The sequence below is a fragment of the Protobothrops mucrosquamatus genome, unplaced genomic scaffold, assembly GCF_001527695.2.
Source record: "Protobothrops mucrosquamatus isolate PMUCROS unplaced genomic scaffold, P.Mucros_1.0 scaffold1010, whole genome shotgun sequence".
In the NCBI taxonomy this organism is placed as follows: domain Eukaryota; kingdom Metazoa; phylum Chordata; class Lepidosauria; order Squamata; family Viperidae; genus Protobothrops; species Protobothrops mucrosquamatus.
The window spans coordinates 100,427-123,920 of NW_015387246.1; the positions used below are offsets into that span (position 1 = coordinate 100,427).

The 23,494-nt window shown below is 36.9% G+C and overlaps 1 protein-coding gene across 1 annotated transcript in view; it reads left to right on the forward strand.

Moving 5' to 3' along the window:
• Positions 1-3,082: 3,082 nt before the first annotated feature.
• Positions 3,083-23,494, forward strand: part of DISC1 (DISC1 scaffold protein) — a 38,874-nt gene continuing 18,462 nt past the window's right edge. The window contains exons 1-3 of the mRNA XM_015819887.2: positions 3,083-3,787; positions 4,699-4,768; positions 19,921-20,068. Of these exons, the coding sequence (XP_015675373.1) occupies positions 3,083-3,787; positions 4,699-4,768; positions 19,921-20,068 (923 nt within the window). The remainder of the gene's footprint in view (positions 3,788-4,698; positions 4,769-19,920; positions 20,069-23,494) is intronic.

Here is a 23,494-nt window from a genome sequence, read left to right on the forward strand (position 1 = left end):
GGGGGGGGGGGGGTTTAAGTAGTAAAAAAAGTAGACTGTACAGCTTTAGATTACGTACCATTTCATCATAAAGCTTTTGAATTAAAAAATGTCCACTATTTTGTGAAAAAAAATAGTGAACATAATGTGAAAAAAGTGGACTGTCCACTCAAATAGTGGACACCTGGCAACCCTATCAAACATAAACATTTAATTCATAGTTCACCTTTCCTCCATGGTACTCAACGTAACTTATATAGTGTTTATCCATCTAAGTACTAATCAGTCCAAATCTATCGCATCATGTGATCTGGATTCCTGCTGTTGCACAAACCAATAGGTTTGGGCGAATCAATCAACACAGAACATTCAACAACTCTGTGCTTGTTTCCAAAGATATCAATGTTTAATGTTGTGCTTAAATTCCATGGAAACAGGGGAACAAACTGGGAAGAATTGATTAGAGGATGAATGCTGTTCAGTGTTTTATGCCAGCTCCTGATGTAGATGCTGTTTCTCACTAAAGTCTTGAATTCTGTCAAGTATTTAGAGGTCAGCACAATAAAATGAGTCTACAATTAAAACCCAAACATTCAATTGGCTTGCTTACACTAAAGCTAATTACAGCAGATGGTATCTTCTGGGAATAGGAAACTTACAGAAGGAGCTTTCCTCTAGTTACAGTAGCGTGAATAACATGAAGCCACTTACCAGCTGGTGTTTCTCCTGCTTCCAAAATATCCAGTATCATTTTTCTGAATCTGCATGTTGCTATTATAGCAGCCATTAAGACATGGTTCAAGGGAACCTAAATTAAAGGAACAAGAAATTTTTGAAGCTACAATAAAGGGACGAATGCTTATATTTTACAGACGTGAAGAAAAGTACTGCTGCAATCGTTTAATTACTTTTTGATGTGTGTGATTTTAAAAGACAAGACTGAACTTGTGTAACACCGGTCTTTGGAATAGCATCTGTGTATTGACTCATAGCAAGCCTGCATTTGAATTTATTGAATACACTAATTCATCCATTCATTTGCTGACTTCATTCTATAACTTGATTCTGAAGCTCTCTTAATGGGGATTTTAGTTCAATTGACTGGTGTTTATATTTGAGAATAGATAGTATCCAGCAAGCTATTCTCCTAATGAAGGCACTCGGTAAGGGATGTTTCTATAGCACCAAGTGTTTGAAAATCAGGAAAGACTGATTTGAGGATTTGTGCAATGTTGAGAAAAAGATACTTGGAAAAAAAAAAAAAGGATGCCTGACAATATTTTTCCCTTTCTATCACAGCCACAACAAAAGAGTGGAGATGACTCAAGTTTGTCAGATGTTCATTGTTTGCTTCTTAGAGGCATTTCATCTGAGTTACATGACAAAGAATATTGTTGAAGTGGTAGGAACTGTAGAAGTTCTCGTACTTGGTGGAATGGCCTGGTGAGTCTCTAACTGGGGAGACTGAGAAGGATGAATTGAGATGATGGGGGAATCAGAGATGGTTGGGATGTTTATGCCTAGCAAGTGGTATGTCTGAAATTGAAGGCATTTAGGACTACCTGGAAGCCAACTGGATAAAAGCTTAAGGCTGTTAAAAAAGGTCTTTACCAGATTAAATCATCTTTGTGGATCCCTTACAACACATGTTGGGATTCCATAAGGCAGATTTGTGTTCCTATACTCAGAAGGTTTGGAAAAGCCCTAAAATGTTGGCAAAGAGGCACATTGAAGCTTTGGGTAGAAATAGATTTATCTGGTCTCTGTAGATAATTGACTGAAGTCAAAGAAGGAAACTTGATTCATCTCCATTTGTTGTAATGGTCAAAACTTTGTGGGTTACAGTCTACTTCTAAGGTTTCTATCAGGTATGTTAGTGTATGTGTATGTGTAGATAATTATAATACAATACATTAATACAACATAGCTTATTATAATGCAATACCCTTGCTTCAACATGTACTGTATTTCAGTAGTAAGGAATGTCTATGTGTATGAGCCAAAATCTTTTTATCTTACATCTCACTGATGCTAATACCACACTTTACATATAGCAAAAGAGATTGTGTCGATAATTCTTTGATTTACTATCCAAAAATATCAGAATATTACAGTGCTTCCACCATTTAAACCCATTATTTCAAATCTTTATTTTGCACAATAGTTTCTCTTATAGGCAGCACACAGTCAGGATAAAATTGCCATTCATACTATTTAGAATTAGTTTCATTGGTTCTTTATCTAAATTGTCTAAATTCTTGCATGACAAGAAGCAGCATAAAATAGATGTACATCTGCTCCATTTGATAATGATTCAAATGAATTTTGAACAGAAATCTGAACAATTAAAACTTCTGGGGAAAAACATGGCCCAATCCATTAGAACAAGGAGGCTGGCGATTTACTGTGGTCTTTATGTGATATGCTGGGGGCCAAATCTCCAAAGTAGTGGTAATACCTGAACAAGTATTACCTTTTATTTATTTTTATTAAAAATAAAAATAGTTTAAATTATTATCATCAAGCTCTGTTTTTAAATAATCTCTTCCCATCACATTAACATTACATTTTATTAATTAGTAATTTTGAAGTCACTATCACAGCGACACCTCAGTTCTGATGCCCTGCTTTTTTTTGAACAGAGTATGACAAGATATAAATCTATGCAGTATTGGGTGAGTTTTTCAAATTAGGTTTCAAAATGCCCTCTTATGTGGAAAAATACATTTGTGACCATTTTCCCACTTTGTTTATTTTAGAGATTCAAGATTTTTAATTACCTGTGGATTCTTAAGAGAAGGTGGAAAAGGAAACAGAGTTCTACAAGAAATAGAATTTGCAGAATCTAATCCGAGAGGTTTTGTCTTCCAAGCTTTTGGACCTATGCTGGAGCCCATCCTCAGAGAACTTCTCTCTGGCAGAGTGTGTATGAAAATAGAATTTCATCCTCCATCTATCAGTGAACCAAACTTTCTGAGCAACACAGATAGCACACAATCAAGAACTTAACTCCTGTTCTTTGAAGATACCATGTGAACCTGTCTTGGGATTATTCTATTTCTGGTGTACTGTTTAGACCTCCTGCTGCCACAAATACAACAGAATGTCTCAGGCCCAGGCAGCAATCTTGTCAGATTCTCCTGCGATTATCAACCATAAAGGAGATGTCTCACCTCAGATATCTGCATGGTCAAGCAAGTTGCTACCGGTAGATGCAGTGGAGAAGACTCCTGAGGCTGCTAGTTCACAAAAGAAAGAAAGATTGTGTGCTCAGCATCAGGAGAAATGGATCAACACCCAGGAGCCTGAAAACAAAGAAACTTCCTATGGCCCTTCCAGTCTTCAAGATTCCTTTCGCTCACATTTTAGTTTTATCCAGCTCTCACTAAATTCAGCCTCTGAAGCCACTGCAGGTGCATCAGGAAGTAGGGAATCTAAAGAAACTGTGCAATTTGGTGGAGTAGAGAAAACAGAAAATATTAATTTTCATCTACCTGGAGAAGTCCAAAGGATTTCACAAACGGAACTGTGGGCTTCATGTAACTCCCTGTGCAATGAAGTTGGTACCTGTCTGTCGGAAGCTGCCGAGGATGACATTTTGCAGGACTGTGGGAGGCTCTCACCTTTCCACACAAATAATGCATTCTCTTCTTCCATGGATTCTTTAGAGGCAACATCTGCTGATTCTTCGGTGACTTCAGGCTATGAGAGTTGTGGCATTGCTAGTGACCACAGTTGGGATTTTCTGATGAAGGAGTATGAACCAGTACTACAGGAATGTTTGTTGGGCAATCGATGTTTAGTAAAGGTTAGAGTACTCTTTATGCCCATTTTGTGTGATAGAATTTTAAGCAGGTATAGACATTCAACATAAAGCAATGCAATAGCTGTTGTAATGCTTACTTGGGGTGGTGGTGCTTCTAGTGAGAATTTGAGAAGATGCCTATGAATATATTGTTGGATGGTTATAATTAGTAAGAAAAAAAAGTTGCAGAATTATAGAATTACATTGTTGGAAGGGATCTTGGAGATCTTCTAGTCCAACCTCCTTCCCTCCCCCACTCAAGTAGGAGTCCATATACCATTCTGGACAAATGGCTGTCCAATCTGTTCTTAAAAACCTCCAGTGATGGAGCACCCAAAAGTTCTCAAATGCCTCCTTGTCTTCCAAATATCTCGATCCTTTCTACTCTCTTTTTGTCAATAGTTTGCAATATTTACTGCCCTTCAATCTCATGTTAGTTTTCTCCCAATGTCCTTGCTATATATTTTTCTCCATTTTTTGGGATCTCGCCTATCCAATCTTTCAGAATGCTGCCTCTGCTCCTGGTGAGCCCTACCTAAATGGAATTAATTACTTTTTGACAAGATTTCCTGGTTGAAGCCTCAAGATGTGTAAAATAAGCAGTCTGCCTTGTGTCTGATTTTTTTTTCAATTAGGGAATAATTGAATAATTTTTTCAATGGGAAACTTGCCTGATTTTCACACCTTCATATAAATATATTTGGCCATTATATCATTATGTCTATTCTGGGTGCTCTTGAATTCTGAATGATGACTGTGCAATGTGAGGTGACAGAAATGTCTTCAGAAATGGGTGGGCCAAGTGGGATGAAATAAAAACTTTTGAATTGTTGTGATAATAGACGCAATGCTTAGGTCACAATTTTTTGAAGCAGCATAGAGGAATATTTCTCATGATCTTTTGATTGATACAGATAAAATCCTTGATGAGAAAACTTCAGAAGCTTCAGGAGAAAGCAGTAGCTGAGGATGACTATGAGAAAGGTATGTTTCTGACAATCAGTTGCTGCTGTAAGTTGTGGATGGGCAAAGCCCAGAACTCAGCTTTATTTGCACAACAGTTACGCAAGGTAGTTTAAGAAGAAAATGGCTTGTCAATTCCAGTGTCATCTCAGTCTAAGTTCTCTTTGCCTCAGTAGTAAGATCCTTAACATGTGAAAAAACATTTTTTAAAATCACATCATAGTTATTCCATTTTACATGTGCATATCTGTAGTGGACTCAAATGAATTAAACCTTGTTTTGGAATTAAGAGGCAGTAAGAGGCAGTGTAGATGGGAGGCCTTTTACTTGTGTGTGATTTTTGTGGTCCAGATTACTCTCTTTCTCTATAAGGAACATCTGCACTTTAAGTGGGACAATCTGGCAGTGGGAAGGACATGGGGAAAGGCTGATAACCATTCCTGTCCTCAAAAAATAGTTGCCGTCCTGTTCTCTAGCAATGGAACAATCTGGCAGAGTGAATAATAAGCTGTAAGTCTCGTGCAAGCCTAAAGGCTACTGGTATCAGAACCATAGTCTGTGTACTTGCAAATCTGTGAAGGGACACTTTGAATAACTTAGATTCTGATTACTTTCGAAAAATACTTATAACCAGATGAGTGGGAAACTAAAAAAAGGTTAGATTTCTTTTCCTTTCCTCAGCTATTTCTATCTCTAGATCTAAATCCATGTCTATTTGTGCCACCAGGAGACCGTTGTGTTCACATGATCCTTGGGAGGTTGTTGAGTTTTTCTATTTTTCAATGGCAGTCATTTGCATTAAGGAATCTCACTTCTACTTGTAGTGAAAATTCATGTAAAAAAGTGGTTCTCTCTAATGCAGGTATCTATTTGGAGCAGAATTATGTTTAATTTTCACAATTACATTTGGCACTTCATTTTTCCTGCATCTCCAAGACTGACAAATGTGTCAATTTTCTGACATTACACTTTTAGGCATTGTTTTATTGGTAGGTATCAATAAGTGGTTAGTTTTTTTCTAACCTTTTAACTCTTTAATCTACTTACTTCTTTTTCTTCCATTTTTCCTAATGGATATTTGGATATTCTGTATCAGATGAACAGTATTCTCAAAACGTTTTATAAAATCCACAGTTTGTTTTCAAGAGTGTTTTTTTAAAAGTAGAACAGAATGAATAATTAAAATGTTATGTTCTTTTCCATATTGTTTGAACTTTCTTAATTTTTTGGGGGTTAATAAGTTTGTTTAAAATAGCAAAGTCACACTTGGAGAAAAAAATGTAAATAACTATATGAATGGATCATTTACCATTGCACTCCTTTGTGCAAACTTCATTGACATAATTTTCCTCTTGCTGTTCTTGAAGAGCAATTATAAAACTAACTGATTCACTATATAAAATCAGTAAATAACCTTGTTACGTTTAGAAAATCTGTCAGATGTTTTTTTCTTTCAAAATGAGCAGAAGCAAGCTCTTATATAGCTATTTTCTTTCTTCTGGTAAACATTGTAATAATAATAATAGTAAAGTTGGAAGGGACCTTGGAGGTCATCTAGTCCAACCCCCTGCTCAGGCAGGAAACCCTATACCATTTTGGACAAATGGCTGTCCAGTCTCTTCTTAAAAACCTCCAGTGTTGGAGCATTCACCGCTTCTGGAGGCAGGTTGTTCCACTGGTTAATTGTTCTAACTGTCAGGAGGTTTCTCCTTAGTTCTAGGTTGCTTCTCTCCTTGCTTAGTTTCCACCCGTTGCTTCTTGTCCTGCCTTCAGGCGCCTTGGAAAATAGCTTGACACCCTCTTCTTTGTGGCAGCCCCTGAGATATTGGAACACTGCTATCATGTCCCCCCTCATCCTTCTCTTCATTAAACTAGACATACCCAATTCCAGCAACCGTTCCTTATATGCTTTAGCCTCCAGTCCCCTAATCATCTTTGTTGCTCTTCTCTAAATGCTGCTTAATAGTTTTCTACCAGCATTTCCCCATCTTAATAGTTTTCCATTTTCCATCTTAGGAACATTCTATGAAGAAGTTCACCTATTTGTTCTGATTTTATAATTTATGTAACATTTGCAATTCATTTTTTTTACATCAAAAACAACCACCTTTAAGCTATGCTCCTTATTTTAACACATCTATCTAATATTTTTTGCAAATCATTCACATTTGTAGCTAATAACATACTGTATACAAAATATGCATACCTTGTCTCTAGTCAATGTGCTTCTACAACATCATCAGAAGCATTACTTACAAATTTACTCATAAATACATCAAACAATAAAGGGACATCACTTATTTTTGTTTTATTTTGTGTTCAGTGTTGAACACTGGCAATTGCTACAGCCATACCATTTTTTCCATCATTTTTATAGCTTTTATGACTTCCTTTTTTCAGTTTTTTTCCTGAGCACTAACATTAACAGCTTTTATTCCTATTCCACTCTAATATATCAGTATTACTTCTACAAAATTTTAAAATACTTCTTTCCCTATCCTCTCATTTCAGTTCCATCCCAAATAATTCCCTTTTCTTCTTAGGACATAGTTACTTGCACTGCCATTTTAGAGTAACAGATCATGTGTAGAATATACGAAAAGGATCTTTCATGGGTTTGTTAGAAAGCCCGGTTAGAGGTCTTTTAGCTTCGAGGCAATCTAAGTCAAACCAATTCTCTGTGTGAAAAATCTGATCTCTGGACTGTGGGGCTGTGGCTGCTATAACACCAGGCCGAAGGAGCTGGATTACATTAGGTTGATGGCTTGAAATTGGCTCCCCAGAGCAGATGACAACTGAGCTGCATCAGGTTTTAAAATGTTACAAATCATTTCTCCCAGTTGGGGTGCCCATTTCATATGGATAGGGCAAAGGTCACCTTCCTCCATGATAATAGGGGTCAAATCAAGAAATAATATATTAGGCAAAAAAACCTTGGGCATAACATAGAGTTAGAAAACTGGCAAAACCTTTGGGAAAGAAATTCTAAAATAACAAAGGTGGTAGCTTACAAAGAAAACCTATATAAAATGTTTTACAGATGGCACTTAACATTTATGAGGTTAGCGAAAATGTTTAAAAATATGTCTAGTAATTGTTGGAAATGTAGACAAAAACCAGGCACATATCATCTTTGGTAGACATGCCCTAAAGCCAAAAGATTTTGGTCAAGAATACATATATGGTTAGAAAAAATGACTAAAAAACACATAGATTTTAAGCCAGAATTATTTTTGTTAGGTATAATTGTAGGAAATTATGAGAAGGAATGTGTATACCTAATGTTACATGCGTTAATTGCAGCAAGAATTATATTTGCTCAGCATTGGAAAGATGAAGAATAACCAGCGGAGGAAGAGATAATTAAGAAAATTTTAGACTGTACAGAAATGGACAGACTGACACTGAAAATGAAAGAGAAAGAAGATTCAGAATATTTTAGAACATGGGATACATTTTATCAATGGCTAGAAAAACGAGGTAGAGAGAAAGGAGTTTAACATATATTAGTAAGCTAAATATTGAAACCCAGACAATACGTTGCTGATAAAATATTAAGCATTTGTGACTATAAAAATGAATAAAATATTGAAAAAAAAAATAATATATCAGGAACTTGAATAAATAAAATTCCTGGAAAATGTTCACCATCAGCTATACTAGCTATAAAAATATTTTGAATAAAAGGGATGGGATTTTTTTTTTTACAAAATTATTATATAATCTATTAGGGAGGGAACAGACCCAAACCAATGAGAAAATTCTCCTGGATAATCAGCAAGCATAGAACCTTTTAGCAAGATTAAATTCAGATGATTAACATTTCTCACAATATCCTTATAATTTCATCGTTTTTATTTTTATCTCTATTCACTTTGCTGGTGCTCCTTGGTTAGCCTTTTTAACCCATATTCATTACATTTTTAAAAAATTCCATCAAAATTTGCTCTGCATTTTCTCCGTCTGTTTTAAGCTTAATGTTCCTTGCTTTCTTTGACATACTCTTTGACATTTTTTCTATCTATGCACATAATGCAGTATTTTACTTTTATCCTTAATTTTGGCACCAATTTATATATATACATGCACACTCATGCAACACACATATATTGTACGTCCCCTTTTATTTTATAATGTCATTCTTTTCATTCATTTTTGTCCTTCCCTTTAGTACACTCTGTGACACTCTGTAACATACTATAGTTCCAAGCAACTACTCCTTCTCCCTCTCCTCCTCTTCCTCCTCCTCCTCCTCCTCTTCCTCCTCCTCCTCAATCCACTTTTTGAGGCTGTTAAATAATGGTCTGTCTTACATTCAGCCCTCCTGTATACTTCTTTCCATTCATTATAAAATTGAAACAAACCATTCTTTTCTATGCATTGCCTTTTCATTTACATGAATTGAAAATGAATAGGTTGAGGCTTAACCCATATATGCAAAACAAACAGGTCTTTTTCTGAGTATATACTCTCTAAATAGTCAGCATACTCATTCTAGGATTTCCAAATAGCCTAAACATGTCTTCTATATTCTTTTGTTCCACCCACCTATTCGTGCCACCCAAAGAATAATTTTCTCACTGAATTGTATTCATTCTGAATATTGCATTTTCTTCCCAGATTCATCATTGGATTTCCATTATCCTGGTTCACAGGAGTGTAACGTGCAACTATTAGACTCCTATAGATTTCTACTTTCCTTTACCATAAAAATAATCTAGGTGGTATAGATTCTTACTTTCTGACCTATATTTCAACCCTTTTATGATGGAGTCTATACTTTTATTTCCTAGCATATTCAGATACATATTCCACAGAATCAGGCTACCTCCCTTCAGTTCTATTACATTCTTCCTCTTCCTCTTAGTTTCACAAACATAAAACATAACTATTGTCTTTCCTTTTGGTAATTCATGCTCCTTAGCAGTCAATTCTTTTCTCTTCCAAGTTGTAATACTCCACCTGCCTCAGTCTTCATCAGATATCCATAATTGTTTTGGCCAGTTGAAGATTTCATACCTTGTTTGAGGAAGATTTAAAAAAAAGGTATTAACTAGGTTACCAATCTTAGAGGTTATAATTCCTGCCAATGGAAAAGACCATTTTGGAACATTTGAGAGAATGCCACAAAGGCAATCAGAGTCCCTTTTTACCCCAAATAAAATCATGGTTTTCTGTGCAAACTACAATTTCTACCATAGGCACTACATTGCCACCTAAGATATTGTTGCCCACATCTTGCAGTGTAGTGATACGCACTTTGGATACTATTTCGCTACCATTTGTTAATTTAATTTCTTAGTAAACCTATTTTATCTTGAACTTCCTAAAAGTGATTATATTACTTAGAGATTGAATTAACCTACCTTCATGAATATTTATGACAGTTAAAAGAGGTATAAAATCATCACACCCAAAATATTTAAATAAATAGATTGCCTGATTAGACGTTAATTCTTGAATTAATTATATTAAAGCCGCTTAGAGCAGTGGTTCTCAACCTGTGGGTCGGGACCCCATTTGGGGGTCGATCGACCATTTCATGGGGGTCGCCAAGCAAGGCTGTCCGCCATTTTTTTGTCCGCCATTTTTTTTGTCCGCCATTTTTTTCCCCTTTTCCGGCGGGTGCCTTACCTCCCTTGGGCTGGGCCAGCTGGTGGTCGTCCTGCTCCGTCTCTGCCGCTTGCCAGCTATACCTCGGCCGGCGCAGGGGGTGGAACCACGCATGCGCAGCGCTCCCGGGCAGGGAAAGTCCTCGACTTACGACCGGTTGGGTAGTCCTCGATTTACGACTGGTTTAGTCCTCGACGTACGACCGGTTTAGTCCTCGACGTACGACCGGTTTAGTCCTCGACTTACGACCGGTTGGGGTCGCGGCATTAAAAAGGTTGAGAACCACTGGCTTAGAGTGTCCTCAAATCGTGAAATGGGTGGCATATAAATATAATAAATAATAATATATACAAGTATGTTTGTGCACATGCTTATTTGTATGCGCATATCTTCTTTTTTTCAGTCAACACATGTCTTAATTGAAATGAATTTCACATTATCATGCTGAATGGACTCAACAATAATTCGTGTAACAGTTTCAATCTTTTCTCTGGGTTTTGCTTCTTTGGAATATAGTTGAATTTTTTCATATGCACATATTTTCTTGCTATAGTAAATGGAATTCATAGCATATGGAGAAATTGATTTTTCTGCTCTTTCAATTTTAAGTACAATACATTTCATACATTTTTTTGGCAAGTAAAATTCTATTGGAAAATAGTAACAACATTTTGCCTTGCTTAGCATAGAGGAGATTTTTTGTTTCTGTTGTCCAAGGATGTTGGAATGTTTTCATGGTTCATTATTCATGACAGAATTTGACAGCTCCAAGGTTAAACTCACCACTGGATTTTTTTTAAAGTAGAATTTCTGTGGAAGGTCCATGGAAAAGGTAGCTTAAATTTTTATATCAAGTCGTGGAAGCTTATGCTTTTAGAGGGCATGCATATTTTAATATTTTCTTTTCACTTGGATTCTGACAATAAATGGATCTTAAAGAAGAGCTATCATTTAAGTGTGGGATATTTGTTAGATTTTACACCAGAAATAATAATAGTTAAAAAGCACTGATTACAGTTGCCAGAAAGCATGGCTTTGTATTTATTTCATGAAGTAGGAATTATATGAAACAACGTATGCTCTCAGAAATCAGAGCCAAACTTTCAGGGTTTTGCATAGCACTATTATTTATAGTATCGTGACTCTTTCTTCCCCCGCTTTCCTTTTCAAATAAAACTAATCAATTAACCCTTATTTGTAACCTAGATAGTTCTGGCTGGGAAATTCTTTATGGTGATCAGATATTTTTTTTTTAAAAAAAACCAACAGATTCTATTATCAAATGCTTCAGCAATATTCTAATGATAGGATTTTGTGTGCCATAAGCACTTTGGGGACAAAAGTAACATCTTTTATTTTTTTTTAATTAGAGAAAGAAAGAGGGAGAGGAGGAGAGAATATGAATGAGTAGCAATATCAGCCTTGCAGAAGTCTAGTGCAGTGGTGGCGAACCTTTTAGAGACCGAGTGCCTAAAAACCATCCCGCCCCCACTGTGCCCCCCACTCCGTCCATCCACAGGGCCACTCACCACAGATCGCCCAGGCAGACTTGCAGCGCCATGGCTGCCGCACCCCACAGCCTCATCTGCTCATGATAGGGTGCGAGGGCGGAGTCTTGCCCTTGCTGCTTGTCTGCCATGTGCTTGGCTGCACTGCTTTGCGTGGGCCACGCCTGAGGGAGCCTCTCCTCCAGGCAGGCTGCTTGTGAGGAGGGGGTTGTGGGGAAAGGCGGGGCCGGGACAACGGTATCCGTGCCCACAGAGAGGGCTCCGAGTGCCACCTCTGGCACACGTGCCATAGGTTCGCCACCACTGGTCTAGTGGTTTGTGTCTGGCAATATGTAAAAACAAAAGGGTTATAATTTATCTGCTGCACTGCTGCTTTGGTTTTGAGGTAAGGACAATGGCAGGTCTGCTTGTGAGGAGAAATATAGAAAAAATATGAAAGAAGAAGCGTTAATATATATTGCTAGTCTACATATGATATACCATATGTTAAATAAATAAATAAGAAAAGTAGATGTCAGGAGCCTGATAGCTGGTTTAGGTACAGTTATAAACCACAATTTCTTAACTAAATTGTAATCAGTACCACTTATTGCTCTAATTCATAAATTACAGCTTGCGGACCACAGAGATTGGGTTCAAAAATACATTAAGGCAAAACCAAACACATTATATTGTGGTTTAGTGTTATATGTAAATCCAGTAATGGTCAGTCTAAGAGCAGTTGGTCTTTTGCATGTGCTGCTGTTGCTTCTGAAGGTTGTTGCTTGTTGTAAAAGCTCTCTAAAGATGAAGGATAACTCCAGCAATAAATTCATTTCTATACTTCAGATAGCCCTCTGAGTTAACTTGCGTAACTGATTGCAGCACTTATTGTCTGATTTAAAAAGCGGGTTAGCAATTGCACGTAGATTTATAGGCCTCTCTAAGCGGTTTACAGAGTCAGCATATTGCTCCCAACAATCTGGGTCCTCATTTTACCAATCTTGGAAGGATGGAAGGCTGAGTCAACTTTGAGTCGGTGAGGATCGAACCCCTGGCAGCCATCAGAATTAGCCTGCAATACTGCCTTCTAACCACTGCACCATCATGGCATAGTAGGCTTGGATCTAAGTTACTATGCCTTGGCTTATCCACCTCTTAGTGGATCCTTCTCCAGTTGTCTCAGGACCACATTTTTGTCTTCCAAAAACTGGGCAATTTTTTTTTAAAAAAACAACACCTAGTACATTATAGCAAGTAAACATTGTCTTGGTTGTATAAAATATTTATACCATTGATTTATTTCACCTGCTGCTAAATATTTTTTCTGTGTATTCTTTATATATAGCTCATATCATAATGATCATGGGGGAAACAATCTCCAGTTACAGTGTCTGTATTTCTGAATATGTGAACTTTGGGCATGACTACCAAGTTCTACATATAACCTGCATGGTGTCTAAATAATGGATAGGTTTTGAAAATGTATTTGTGGGTTTTCTATGTATGCTGATCTAGCCTACAGGGCTGAAATTTTATTGGAAGAAAAAACCCTAATTTCTGATCATATCACTCAGTAGCTGAATGCAGTTGGTGGGGTATAGTTTTGAGAAAGAAGATCCTGATAACACTGTCAGGGGACATAAATGGATGAAAAAAGGAAAGTCACAATTGCAAAAAAATAATAAAAATGAAGCTTTAATTATGTTTTTTGACTCTCCTGCAGATGTCCCTGCTTGCCTTTGAAATCATTCTGATACTAAACCAGGTAGCAATAGAATACGGAAATGATTTACTTTAGTTGATTTATTTCATACTACTCCAGAAATGTAATTGCTGTGCCTTACAAAGTTGGTTACTGCCCCCTGCAAATTGCTAGGATTCTTTTACCAGTTTTACTACTTTCGATATTTACAGTTTACAATTTAGAGATGTCAGCTCACAGCTTGAGAGAATTTAGATTGAAATTCCCACTGCTAAGCTTCATGCAGGCTATCATATAAATAGGCTAGCATTGATTGCTAGCATTGTTTTTCCTTGAAATGTTAAACAGTGAAATCTGCTTCAGGCTGGATAGAGAATGATCCATAATCTGATGTGGAGTTTACAGTATTTTGATCTTGTCCTTGCTTAAATGCATATTCTTATACAAGTGATGGATATCTCAGGGTTGAACTGATGATGTTACCTGCTCAGGTAATGAAACATCTGCAAGCAAACAACCAGGCTCGGAAAACAGCAAGAATTTCTTTTATCCCAATTTATTCTTATGCTATGATGATGCAATTTTGCAAATAGAAAAAATGTCTGCAATCTCGACAGCCTATTTTATTTTAAAGCAATAAAGAATTCTGTACAAATAACCTTAAAGATAACCATAAAGTTATTAAAACTCATTGCAATGAATGAAATGGTATAATTTTTTTAAAAAGCCATCCATCTTAATATTTACAGAGTTCTAGGTGAAGTTTGTTTTAAAAAAGAGAAAAATGTGTGAAGATATCTATTGGTATCTTGATTCCTAACTTTTAATAGGTGCCGGGCATCTGAACGAGTTGAATCCACTTGAAATTTGATGTGTTTAGCACTATAAAATCTTAAACTAGAATACCTAATTATTAAACATTATCAGAATGTCTAAATTTGAAAATGTTTTCTCCAGGGACATTTTCTTTATTGGAAAAAGTATTTTATTTAATCATGTCCACCCGGAAATCTTGATTATGTCACCAGAATAAAGAATAATGATATTCTTCAGAGGTATTGGGAAATTTTGCAAATGCAATTATTAGAGAACTCATAAAATCAGAAAATTTCTCAGAAAAATGCCATCCTTTCACCTTGATAAATCAGAGGAGAAAATAAAAGGTTTTAACTTGGTGGGTGCTGGAGCTGCGTGTGTGATACTTAGCTGTCTAACCAGAGCTCTTTCAGAGGATAAAAAACAGCAGATCCTTACATCATTTTCAGTTTAACAGCGAACTGCAGTTGCTATAAATGATATTCTTTGAAGATGTAAGAGATTACATCCCATAATGATATATGTTGATGACATAGTCTTGTCTTCATATGCTGATGACTTTAGGCAGTGGTGGGATTCAAATATGTGAACAACTGGTTCTCTGTGTGGATGCTGCTTCCAGAAGTCCATTCTGGGCCTGGGCAACAAAAAATTAGCTACCGGTTCTGCCGAAGTGGTGCGAACTGCTGAATCCCATCACTGACTTTAGGGAAATCTCCCTGTTTATTGATATAGACAGACTCTTGTCTGTTTGATTAAACCACATGAAAACAAGGATATTGATGGGCAGACATAAGAGTGCAGAGCGGTGATTTTATATTTGGGATTTTTGGGAACATGGATATTAACCTTGATTATGAAGCATATCATTACAATTTGTTTTCTCTCCAACATTTTTTTAATCTTAGAATTACTTCTACGTATTGGTAAGATCAAACATCAAATGAAAGAGATTTACCAGCTCTTAAAACAAGAAGTACTTGAAGTGTGTAGTTTTCTACACTGAATTCACTTCAATCTCCATCTTGATTAGAAGAATTATTTTTTCCCTTGATAAATATTTGTATTTGGAAATAAACACTCATCTTTTGTAGGGTAATTTAAAAGTAACATGTGGGATTTTAATTATGTATACATGCCATGTTCATTGCCCTTATCATCATATGGTTTTAAATATAAAATATAAATTAAATATTTAACATTAATATAAATTAATAATTTTATATTAATGTATAGCATTAAATATAATAGAAAGGAAAATAAACTATGGTATTCTTAAAAATATGGAAAAGAAATCTGGATTGGAATGTTGATTGGTCCTGAAAATTTTTTAGATGAAGCAAAACATGATGCATAATTTCCTTGTCCTGTAAACCATTGTTTTTGTTAGCAACAATTATTGAGTACAACAACCCTTAGCAAGGGATGATAATGGCGTAGTGGAAGGGACTTTTTTCCCCCATTTGACCTTTACATAATGTGTCATCTTGTCCTAGAGCGCAAAAAGAAGTCACGTTTGACAGATTTGATGGAGCAATAACCTGACAGATGTTTATTGTTTGGAAGGATACTTTTGTTGAAATGGCAGCCTTTTCATGTATCAGTCATGATAACATGGTTGATGGCACAGAAATGGCCACTGGATACATTATTTGAAGACATTTTATTTTAGTAAGTTATCTCTGTTTTTAAATTGAAGCTCAGTAATTGGTTGCTAGTATAGCTGACAGTTAGTAGAGGATGTTAGTAGAGGTGAGTCACATTCACAGCCCATTTTTCTGAATCTATGGTAAACTCATATTGCTTTATGAGCTCAGTAGATGTTGGTTTGATTTGGGAACAGAAGGTTTTTTTTGTTATTAACTGCAGAGTGAGGTTGTAGCAATGGGTGCACCAGTGGAAGATCTGGAAAAAACAAGTTAAGGACAGATTGCTTGGAGAAAATCTATCTACTGTATGTTCTAAGAGTCAACACTTCTTGAAATATAATCAATAAGTCAATCAAAGTTATCTACTTTGTTGTACCATTGTTGCCATCCAGGCCTTTTTAAAGAATGGCAACTTGCTTTGTTTCATCCCAAGTTGCTTTTAGATACATTAAAAAAATATTATTTTTTTTTGCTAATGGTAATGCTGCAAGAAACAGCACACAGTACTGTTATGCAAACCGGTCCTGAGAATTGCTGACTCCTGACTACTAACAGACTTGCTGTGTTCCAGGACTAGAGAAGCAGTCACATTTATTTTATTTCTCACGGCCATCTTTTTTCCAGGAGCTCAAGGTGGCTGGCACAATTGCTGTGGCTTCCATAATTGCCATGAAAATAATTTTTTTCCATAAAGGACAATATTTATAGCTCAGGGTTGAAATGAATGGTGCTCTGTGAACTTGATTGTTTTCTTGCAGTCATTTTATTACCCAAGCTAGGTAACATCATCACTGATGATGTTACCTAGTTTGGGTAATGAAACGTCTGCAAGAAAACAACCAAGTTCACAAACCACTAAGGACCCTTCAATTTTTTGCCGTCTGATCTTCATAGAAGTCCTATGAGATAAGATAGGCAAAAGGATAGTGAACACCCAAAAGTAGGTTAACTGTGTGACTTGAACCTTACTAGAGTCTTATAGTGCCCTCATTTTGATTAGGAAAGACAGCAATTGTCTTCTAAGAGATTAGGTTAAGCTAATAAATCTTAAATTATTAAATTCTGCAAAAGGTATTTTAATAGGGCAGGAGAAGTTGTATTAAACAAGTATATTTTTCCAGAAATATTTCTGAAATATTGCTTTCAAGGGGGATCTGGATAAATCTTTTGTTCTTACCTTTTATGTGTCTGTTTTCTGAATTCTTGATTGGCTTTTCCAGGCTAAGACACAATTCATTTTCAGGAAGAAATATTTGAGGTTATTTTGTTAATGGGTGGAGACTGTTCACAATAAAGTGTGCGGGTCACTCAACTACACTTTTGCTCTAGAAAATGAAGATTTCTTATGAGTTTTCTATAGTTATTTCTCTGAAAACTGTTGTATTATTTTAATGTTTTGTCTAGCACTAACAGATCAGGCCTTCAAAAATCACAATGACAACTAGATAGCAGTAAAAAGAATAGAAAAAACTTTGCTACCAACTAGTATCCATCAAATTTCTGTCCCTGGATCAGTAAATCCTAATTACTTTAATTTCTTGGAGATATTCCTTGTCTCTAGTGAAAATATTCACAAGCCTATGATTTTCCATTTGGATAAACCTTAGTTCAGATTATATTTTCATTTCTCCGTAGCACCTGGGCAGATTTTCCTTCTAAGATGTAATAATAATAGTAGATCTGAATGTATTTGCACAGCTGAGAGGATAAGCATATATTAAAAAGAATGAAAAACAGTGATTGTGCTTGTAAGTGATGAAAGCATTGAGGATTTTTTGCCACTCAGACAAAAACAAGTATTGAATTTTACTTTGAAGAATGCATATTTAAATGCTCTCTATAAAATTATAATACTCCTGTAAAAGAAGAAAATGACACTTTCTAAATTATAAGTTATTAATGAAATTATATATCTTTTTAATTCAATGAAGAAGTAATAACTGTTTTCAGGTTTGCCCTTTGTTCAGATTCTTAAAGGTCCTCAAAAGTAAATTCAGTGTAAGTGGTAATCTAAATTATAAGTATTTTAGAAGAGGAATTTAAAACCTGCTTAGAGTATGTGATAAGATTAGTGCTGAAAACAGTTCAGATGAGTTTTGGCAGCTGTTGAATGCAGTTACAGACTCAATCAAACTTTTAAAACTTTACACCCGGAGGCTTCAAATGGTCCAGAATGCGGCCGCGCGGGCGGTGTTGGGAGGGACTCATCGCTCCCATGTGACACCGCTGCTGCGCGAGCTGCACTGGTTGCCAGTGGCCTTCCGGGTGCGCTTTAAGGTGTTAGTTACCACCTTTAAAGCGCTTCATGGCATAGGACCCGGTTACCTCCGAGACCGCCTTCTGCCGNTCAAGACATGGCTCTTTCAGCAAGCGGACCTGACCTAGGGTGGATTTTATACTGGGTTTTTTAGGAATTTGAAAGACGCAACTCTAAATTTGGTTTAATTCGGTTTTAAGGGGGGGATTGTATATATGTTTTGGTTTTAAGTATGTTGTGCGCCGCCCTGAGTCCCGTTGGGAGAAGGGCGGCATATAAATTAAATTAATAATAATAATAATAATAATAATAATAATAATAATAATAAATAGAATAGATTTTTTTATCTCTTCTAGATTGAGCCTTCCTCAGTCTGATATGATCTATATATGCAGTATTGAGCCCAGATTCTCAAGCCAGAATGACCATCATGGGGCTTCTAATCCAATTTTTCTTAAAAGCACCAAATTAGGAGAATGTTGGCCTGCCAATGCAAAATTCTTAAAATAGCACTAAAAAAAACAACAAGAGCACAGATCACAATTACTGATTGTGGTTTTGGGGAACCTTGGACAATGCAAGTGCAGAAACTGAAAAGTCTTAATATTCTGTTTCTTATCTTGCATTCTGCAAAAAAAAAAGTATGATGTGGGGTCTTTGCTGGACTGGTGGTTCAATCTTTCCTCTATGACAGGGGTTCTCAACCTTGGCAACTTTAAGACTTGTGGACTTCAACTCCCAGAATTCCTCAGCCAGCTTTGCTGGCTGAGGAATTCTGGGAGTTGAAGTCCACAAGTCTTAAAGTTGCCAAAGTTGAGAACCGCTGCTCTATGATTTCTTGCCTGAAGGTCGTGTTGGATTCAGGTTTTAGAGACCTGAAGTCTGAGGTCCAATAGCAGCCTTCCCTTCCCTGCCCCAGGACCATTCTGGGCATCTTAGCATGAATCTGTCCCCCTTCTTATGGCTGTTGCGTAATTAGCATCATGATAAATTTGACCTAAGGATTTGCCAGTGAAAAACTGTCATGAATGAAGTGATTATGGAGGGTTATCAGATGTCTGAATAGGCAGAGGAGAACTTAGACAATTGGAAAAGAGGATAAGTAGGGGAAAAGAAGACCAACTGTTTAACTTACTTGATATCTATGACAAAAATTACAGCAAAAATAGTGAAAAAAATGTACTTTAGGCCTACATATACGGTATGTGAAATTACTTTTTCCAACATCAGAAAGACTGGTTTTCAACAGCAATATTTTTTCAACAAATCTTTATTTTCAAGAACATACTGTATACTAGTAGCAATATTGAATCAGTGATGATGTGCTTTTCAAATTTCACCATAGAAAGATATGATGAGTCATGTGATATAGCGACTAAAGTAATCCTATATTTGAAAGGACTAGACTGAAGCTGATTGCTGGAATCAGGAAATTAAATAACATAAGTCTAGGCTGTCGAGTCTGTCGACAAACATTTTTCAGGTCTGTTTTTAAAAATTGCATCCATTTTAAAAAATAAAATCAGTTAAAATATTTCACGAATAAATGTTTTCTGCATATCTAATATCACTTTGTCATTTGATTTCAGACAAATTGTAACATACTGTATAGTATTTGATAATGCAATTCTCCCTTGTTTTCCTAGCTGATAAATTTAGAAGAAGACTTGAGGAGCTGCATAAAGAGAAAAGTTGGCTGAATTTTCAGCTTCCTTCACAGCATCCTTCCGTTAGCAGCTTCTTGGACAAAATCAGAGTCTACATTCAAATGATATTGTATGAGGGAGTTCATAAGTAAGTGTGCCAGAACCTGATGCCTTTCCACACAATTATGTTGGAATTTATGATCTCAGAATTTTAAGTCTGTCTATGGTTGAAAATAGTGGGACACTGTATATGTTTGTGTGTGCTGATCTGTACTTATACACAAATACATTTAGTGCTAGTGTTAATACCACTTTATAATGCTTTGGTAAGACCACACGTGGAATTCTGCATTCAGTTTTGGTCACCACGATGTAAAAAGATGTTGAGAAGAGCAAGAAAGATGATTAAGCAGCTGGAGGCTAAAACATACAAAGAACGGTTGCTGGAATTAGGTATGTCTACTTTAATGAAAAGAAGGACTAGGGGTAATCTGATAGCAGTGTTCCAATATGTCAGGGGTTGCCACAAAGAAGAGGGAGTCTACCTATTCTTCAAAGCACCTAAGGCAGAACAAGAAGCAATGGATGGAAATTAATCAAGGAGAGAAGCAATGTAGAACTTTCCTGACAGAACAATTAATCAGTGGAACAACTTGCCTCCCAAAGTTGTGGATGATCCAACACAGGAAGTTTTAAAGAAGAGATTGGACAACCATTTGTCTGAAATGGTATAGGGCAGTGGTGGCGAACCTATGGCACGGGTGTCAGAGGCGGTACTCAGAGCCCTCTCTGTGGGCACACGTGCCATTGCCTCAGCCTCACCTCTCCCCACGACCCCCTCCTCTCCAACAGCCCCCCTGAAGGAGAGTCGCTCCTGAGTGTGGCCCACATGAGCAGCGCAGCCAAGGACATGGCAGCCAGGCAATGTAGACAAGACTCTGCCCTCACACCCCATCGTGCACAGTTGATGCTGCAGGGCACGGGCAGAAGGCGTGACCGCCATAGCGCTGCTGGGCTATCTGGGCGATCTGCGGCGGGCCCTGGAGGTGGTGAGTGGCCCTGCGGGCAGGCAGGGTGGGGGATGGGGGAGCAGAGCAGGGGCGGGGCAGGGGGTGGAGTGGGGGCAGGGCCAGTTTTTGGGCACTCGGTCTCTAAATGTTCGCCATCACTGGTATAGGGTTTCCTGCCTGAGCAGGGAGTTGATCTATAAGACCTCCAAGATCCCTTCCAACTCTGTTATTCTGTTAGTGCAGTGTGTATATAAGAATCTGAGCTGGGAACTAAAATCCTGCTTTTGCCGTAAATTGCTTTAAAGCAAAGTAAATGTTCACCTTAATGTTCCTTTCTGTTATAGAGGGTTAATTCTGACCCATTTCTTGAGTGTTAATGGAGGTGAACTGTTTTGAATAGCCTACAAGTTTTGTGTAAATGCTAAGCATTTGATGATGATAACTGTTTGGGAGCACAGTCCAGTGGGAAAGTTTACTGGCAATCTTTATTGGAATTTATGTGCAAGTCCTAGAGATTTTAAATTAGCTTGCACAATAGAGCATACCAATGGATTGTAGTTTTACTAATTTACTGATGTATAAATAGTTAAAGAATTTAATCTGAAGAGCTGTCTTCTTCAATCAATTGCCAGACAGTTTTGTTAAGGCTATAGCTTCCATAATTACTGTCTGGCAAATCTACGAATTACATCCCTGTCACTTGTGGAAAACCGCTTTAGAGTAATTTTTAGATTAGTATCCATAGCAAAATCCTGAATTTATTTTTTTGTTGTATTTCTCCTTAACCACCTGTGCCAGAAATGATAACACTGCAGTCCATTATCACTGATTTAGCTTTTCCCCTCTTTCTCTGAAAAATTAATAGTTGTGCTGAAAATAGCAAGCATCCACACATTTTTCATTGTGTCCATCCTTTGGCTGGATTTGCTATCTGGTATAGTGTTGGCAAGTGAGGCACTGACATCAGGAAACCTTAAACTGAATACTTTTCCAACTGATTAGTTTCTATACAAATTTCCTAAGTAATTTGTCCAAGCATAGGACTAAATGTTGAAACTCATTGGAGTAAATACTGGAGAAAGAGAAGACCACTTAGCTGCAAAACTGATAACATTTTTAAAAAAGTACTCTAGAAAACATATGCATGTATTGCAGCCTAATTTACTCTTTGAAAAACTTTCAAATATTCCCAGAAAATCTGGGCAATTCTGATGAAGAGATAACGGTGCTTTGCTAGTTTGAGCTATGCAAGCACAAATTAAAACGTTTATTTATAGAACTTTTCTTTGGTAATTATTATTTGTTTTATCGGCAATAACATTATAGGAAAAATATGAGAACTGGGATTCTCTGTTTGTTTCCCTAAGAAAAAATAAATACTTGCTGTCATGGCCATGAAATACAGGCAGTCCTCGACTTATGACCACAATTGAGTCCAACATTTCTGTTGTTAGGTAAGACATTTGTTAAGTTAATTTTGCCCCAATTTACAACCTTTCTTACCTCAGTTGTTAAGTGAATCACAGCAGTTGATAAAGTTAGTAACCCGATTGTTAAGTGAAACTGGCTTCCCCATTGACTTTGCTTGTCAGAAGGTTGCAAAAGGTGATCACATGACCTTGGGACACAGCAATGGTCATAAGTATGAACCAATCGCCAAGCGTCTGAATTTGGACCATGTGACCATGGGGATGCTGCAAAGGTCATAACAGTGAAAAATGGCCGTAAGTCACTTTATTCAGTGCCATTGTAACTTATAATGGTCACTAAATGAACTGTTGTAAGTCAAAGACTACCTGTATTTGATCACTGGGAAAATGTTTGAAACCTGTGAATCTGCCTCTGAGTTTATATCTGTATTTTTTAAAATTTGTTGACTACCCATAAATATTTTGTTACTTACTGATGTGAAGATTATAAATAAGTAAGCCTTCCTTGCTTCCTTGAATATTAAGAACATCAGAGCAGGACAGATATATGCAGTGCTTTTTTTCTAAAAAAAAAAAAAAAAGGTGCTGGAACTCACACACGTCATACAACCCGCCTTGCCTACCCTACAAGGTTCCATCCAAAAAAGGTGCCGGAACTTCATTCTGGGTGTTCTATGAGAAAAAAAGCCCTGGATATATGTAAGATGGCCCTCTGTACGTACCAGATGAGTGAGCTTGTGGTTTTCTGTTCTAATCTCCAAGTGTGCCTGTTCTTCCTGAAAGACTACCAGATGTATCCAACTGTTGGCACAATGGTTGGATCATGTGATTAATTATGAATTGGATTGGAGTGATTTTTGTTATTTTCAGGCCTTTGTGTGTTGGTTAGGGTTAGGGTTAGGGTTAAGGTATACAGTAGGGTTAGGGTATACAGGATATATATATATATATATGCCAAACAAATAAAATAAAACGAACACCAGGGTAAAATAATCAAACTCTAGGAGTTTAATGTTACAGTACCAAACGCCAAGCTTTCGTCAGCATTCTGCTGACATCATCAGGGCTTAAACGGTCAGTCTATGGGAGAGTTTTATAGTTCGAACTTGGTCTGCACACGGCCCCTGGACCTCG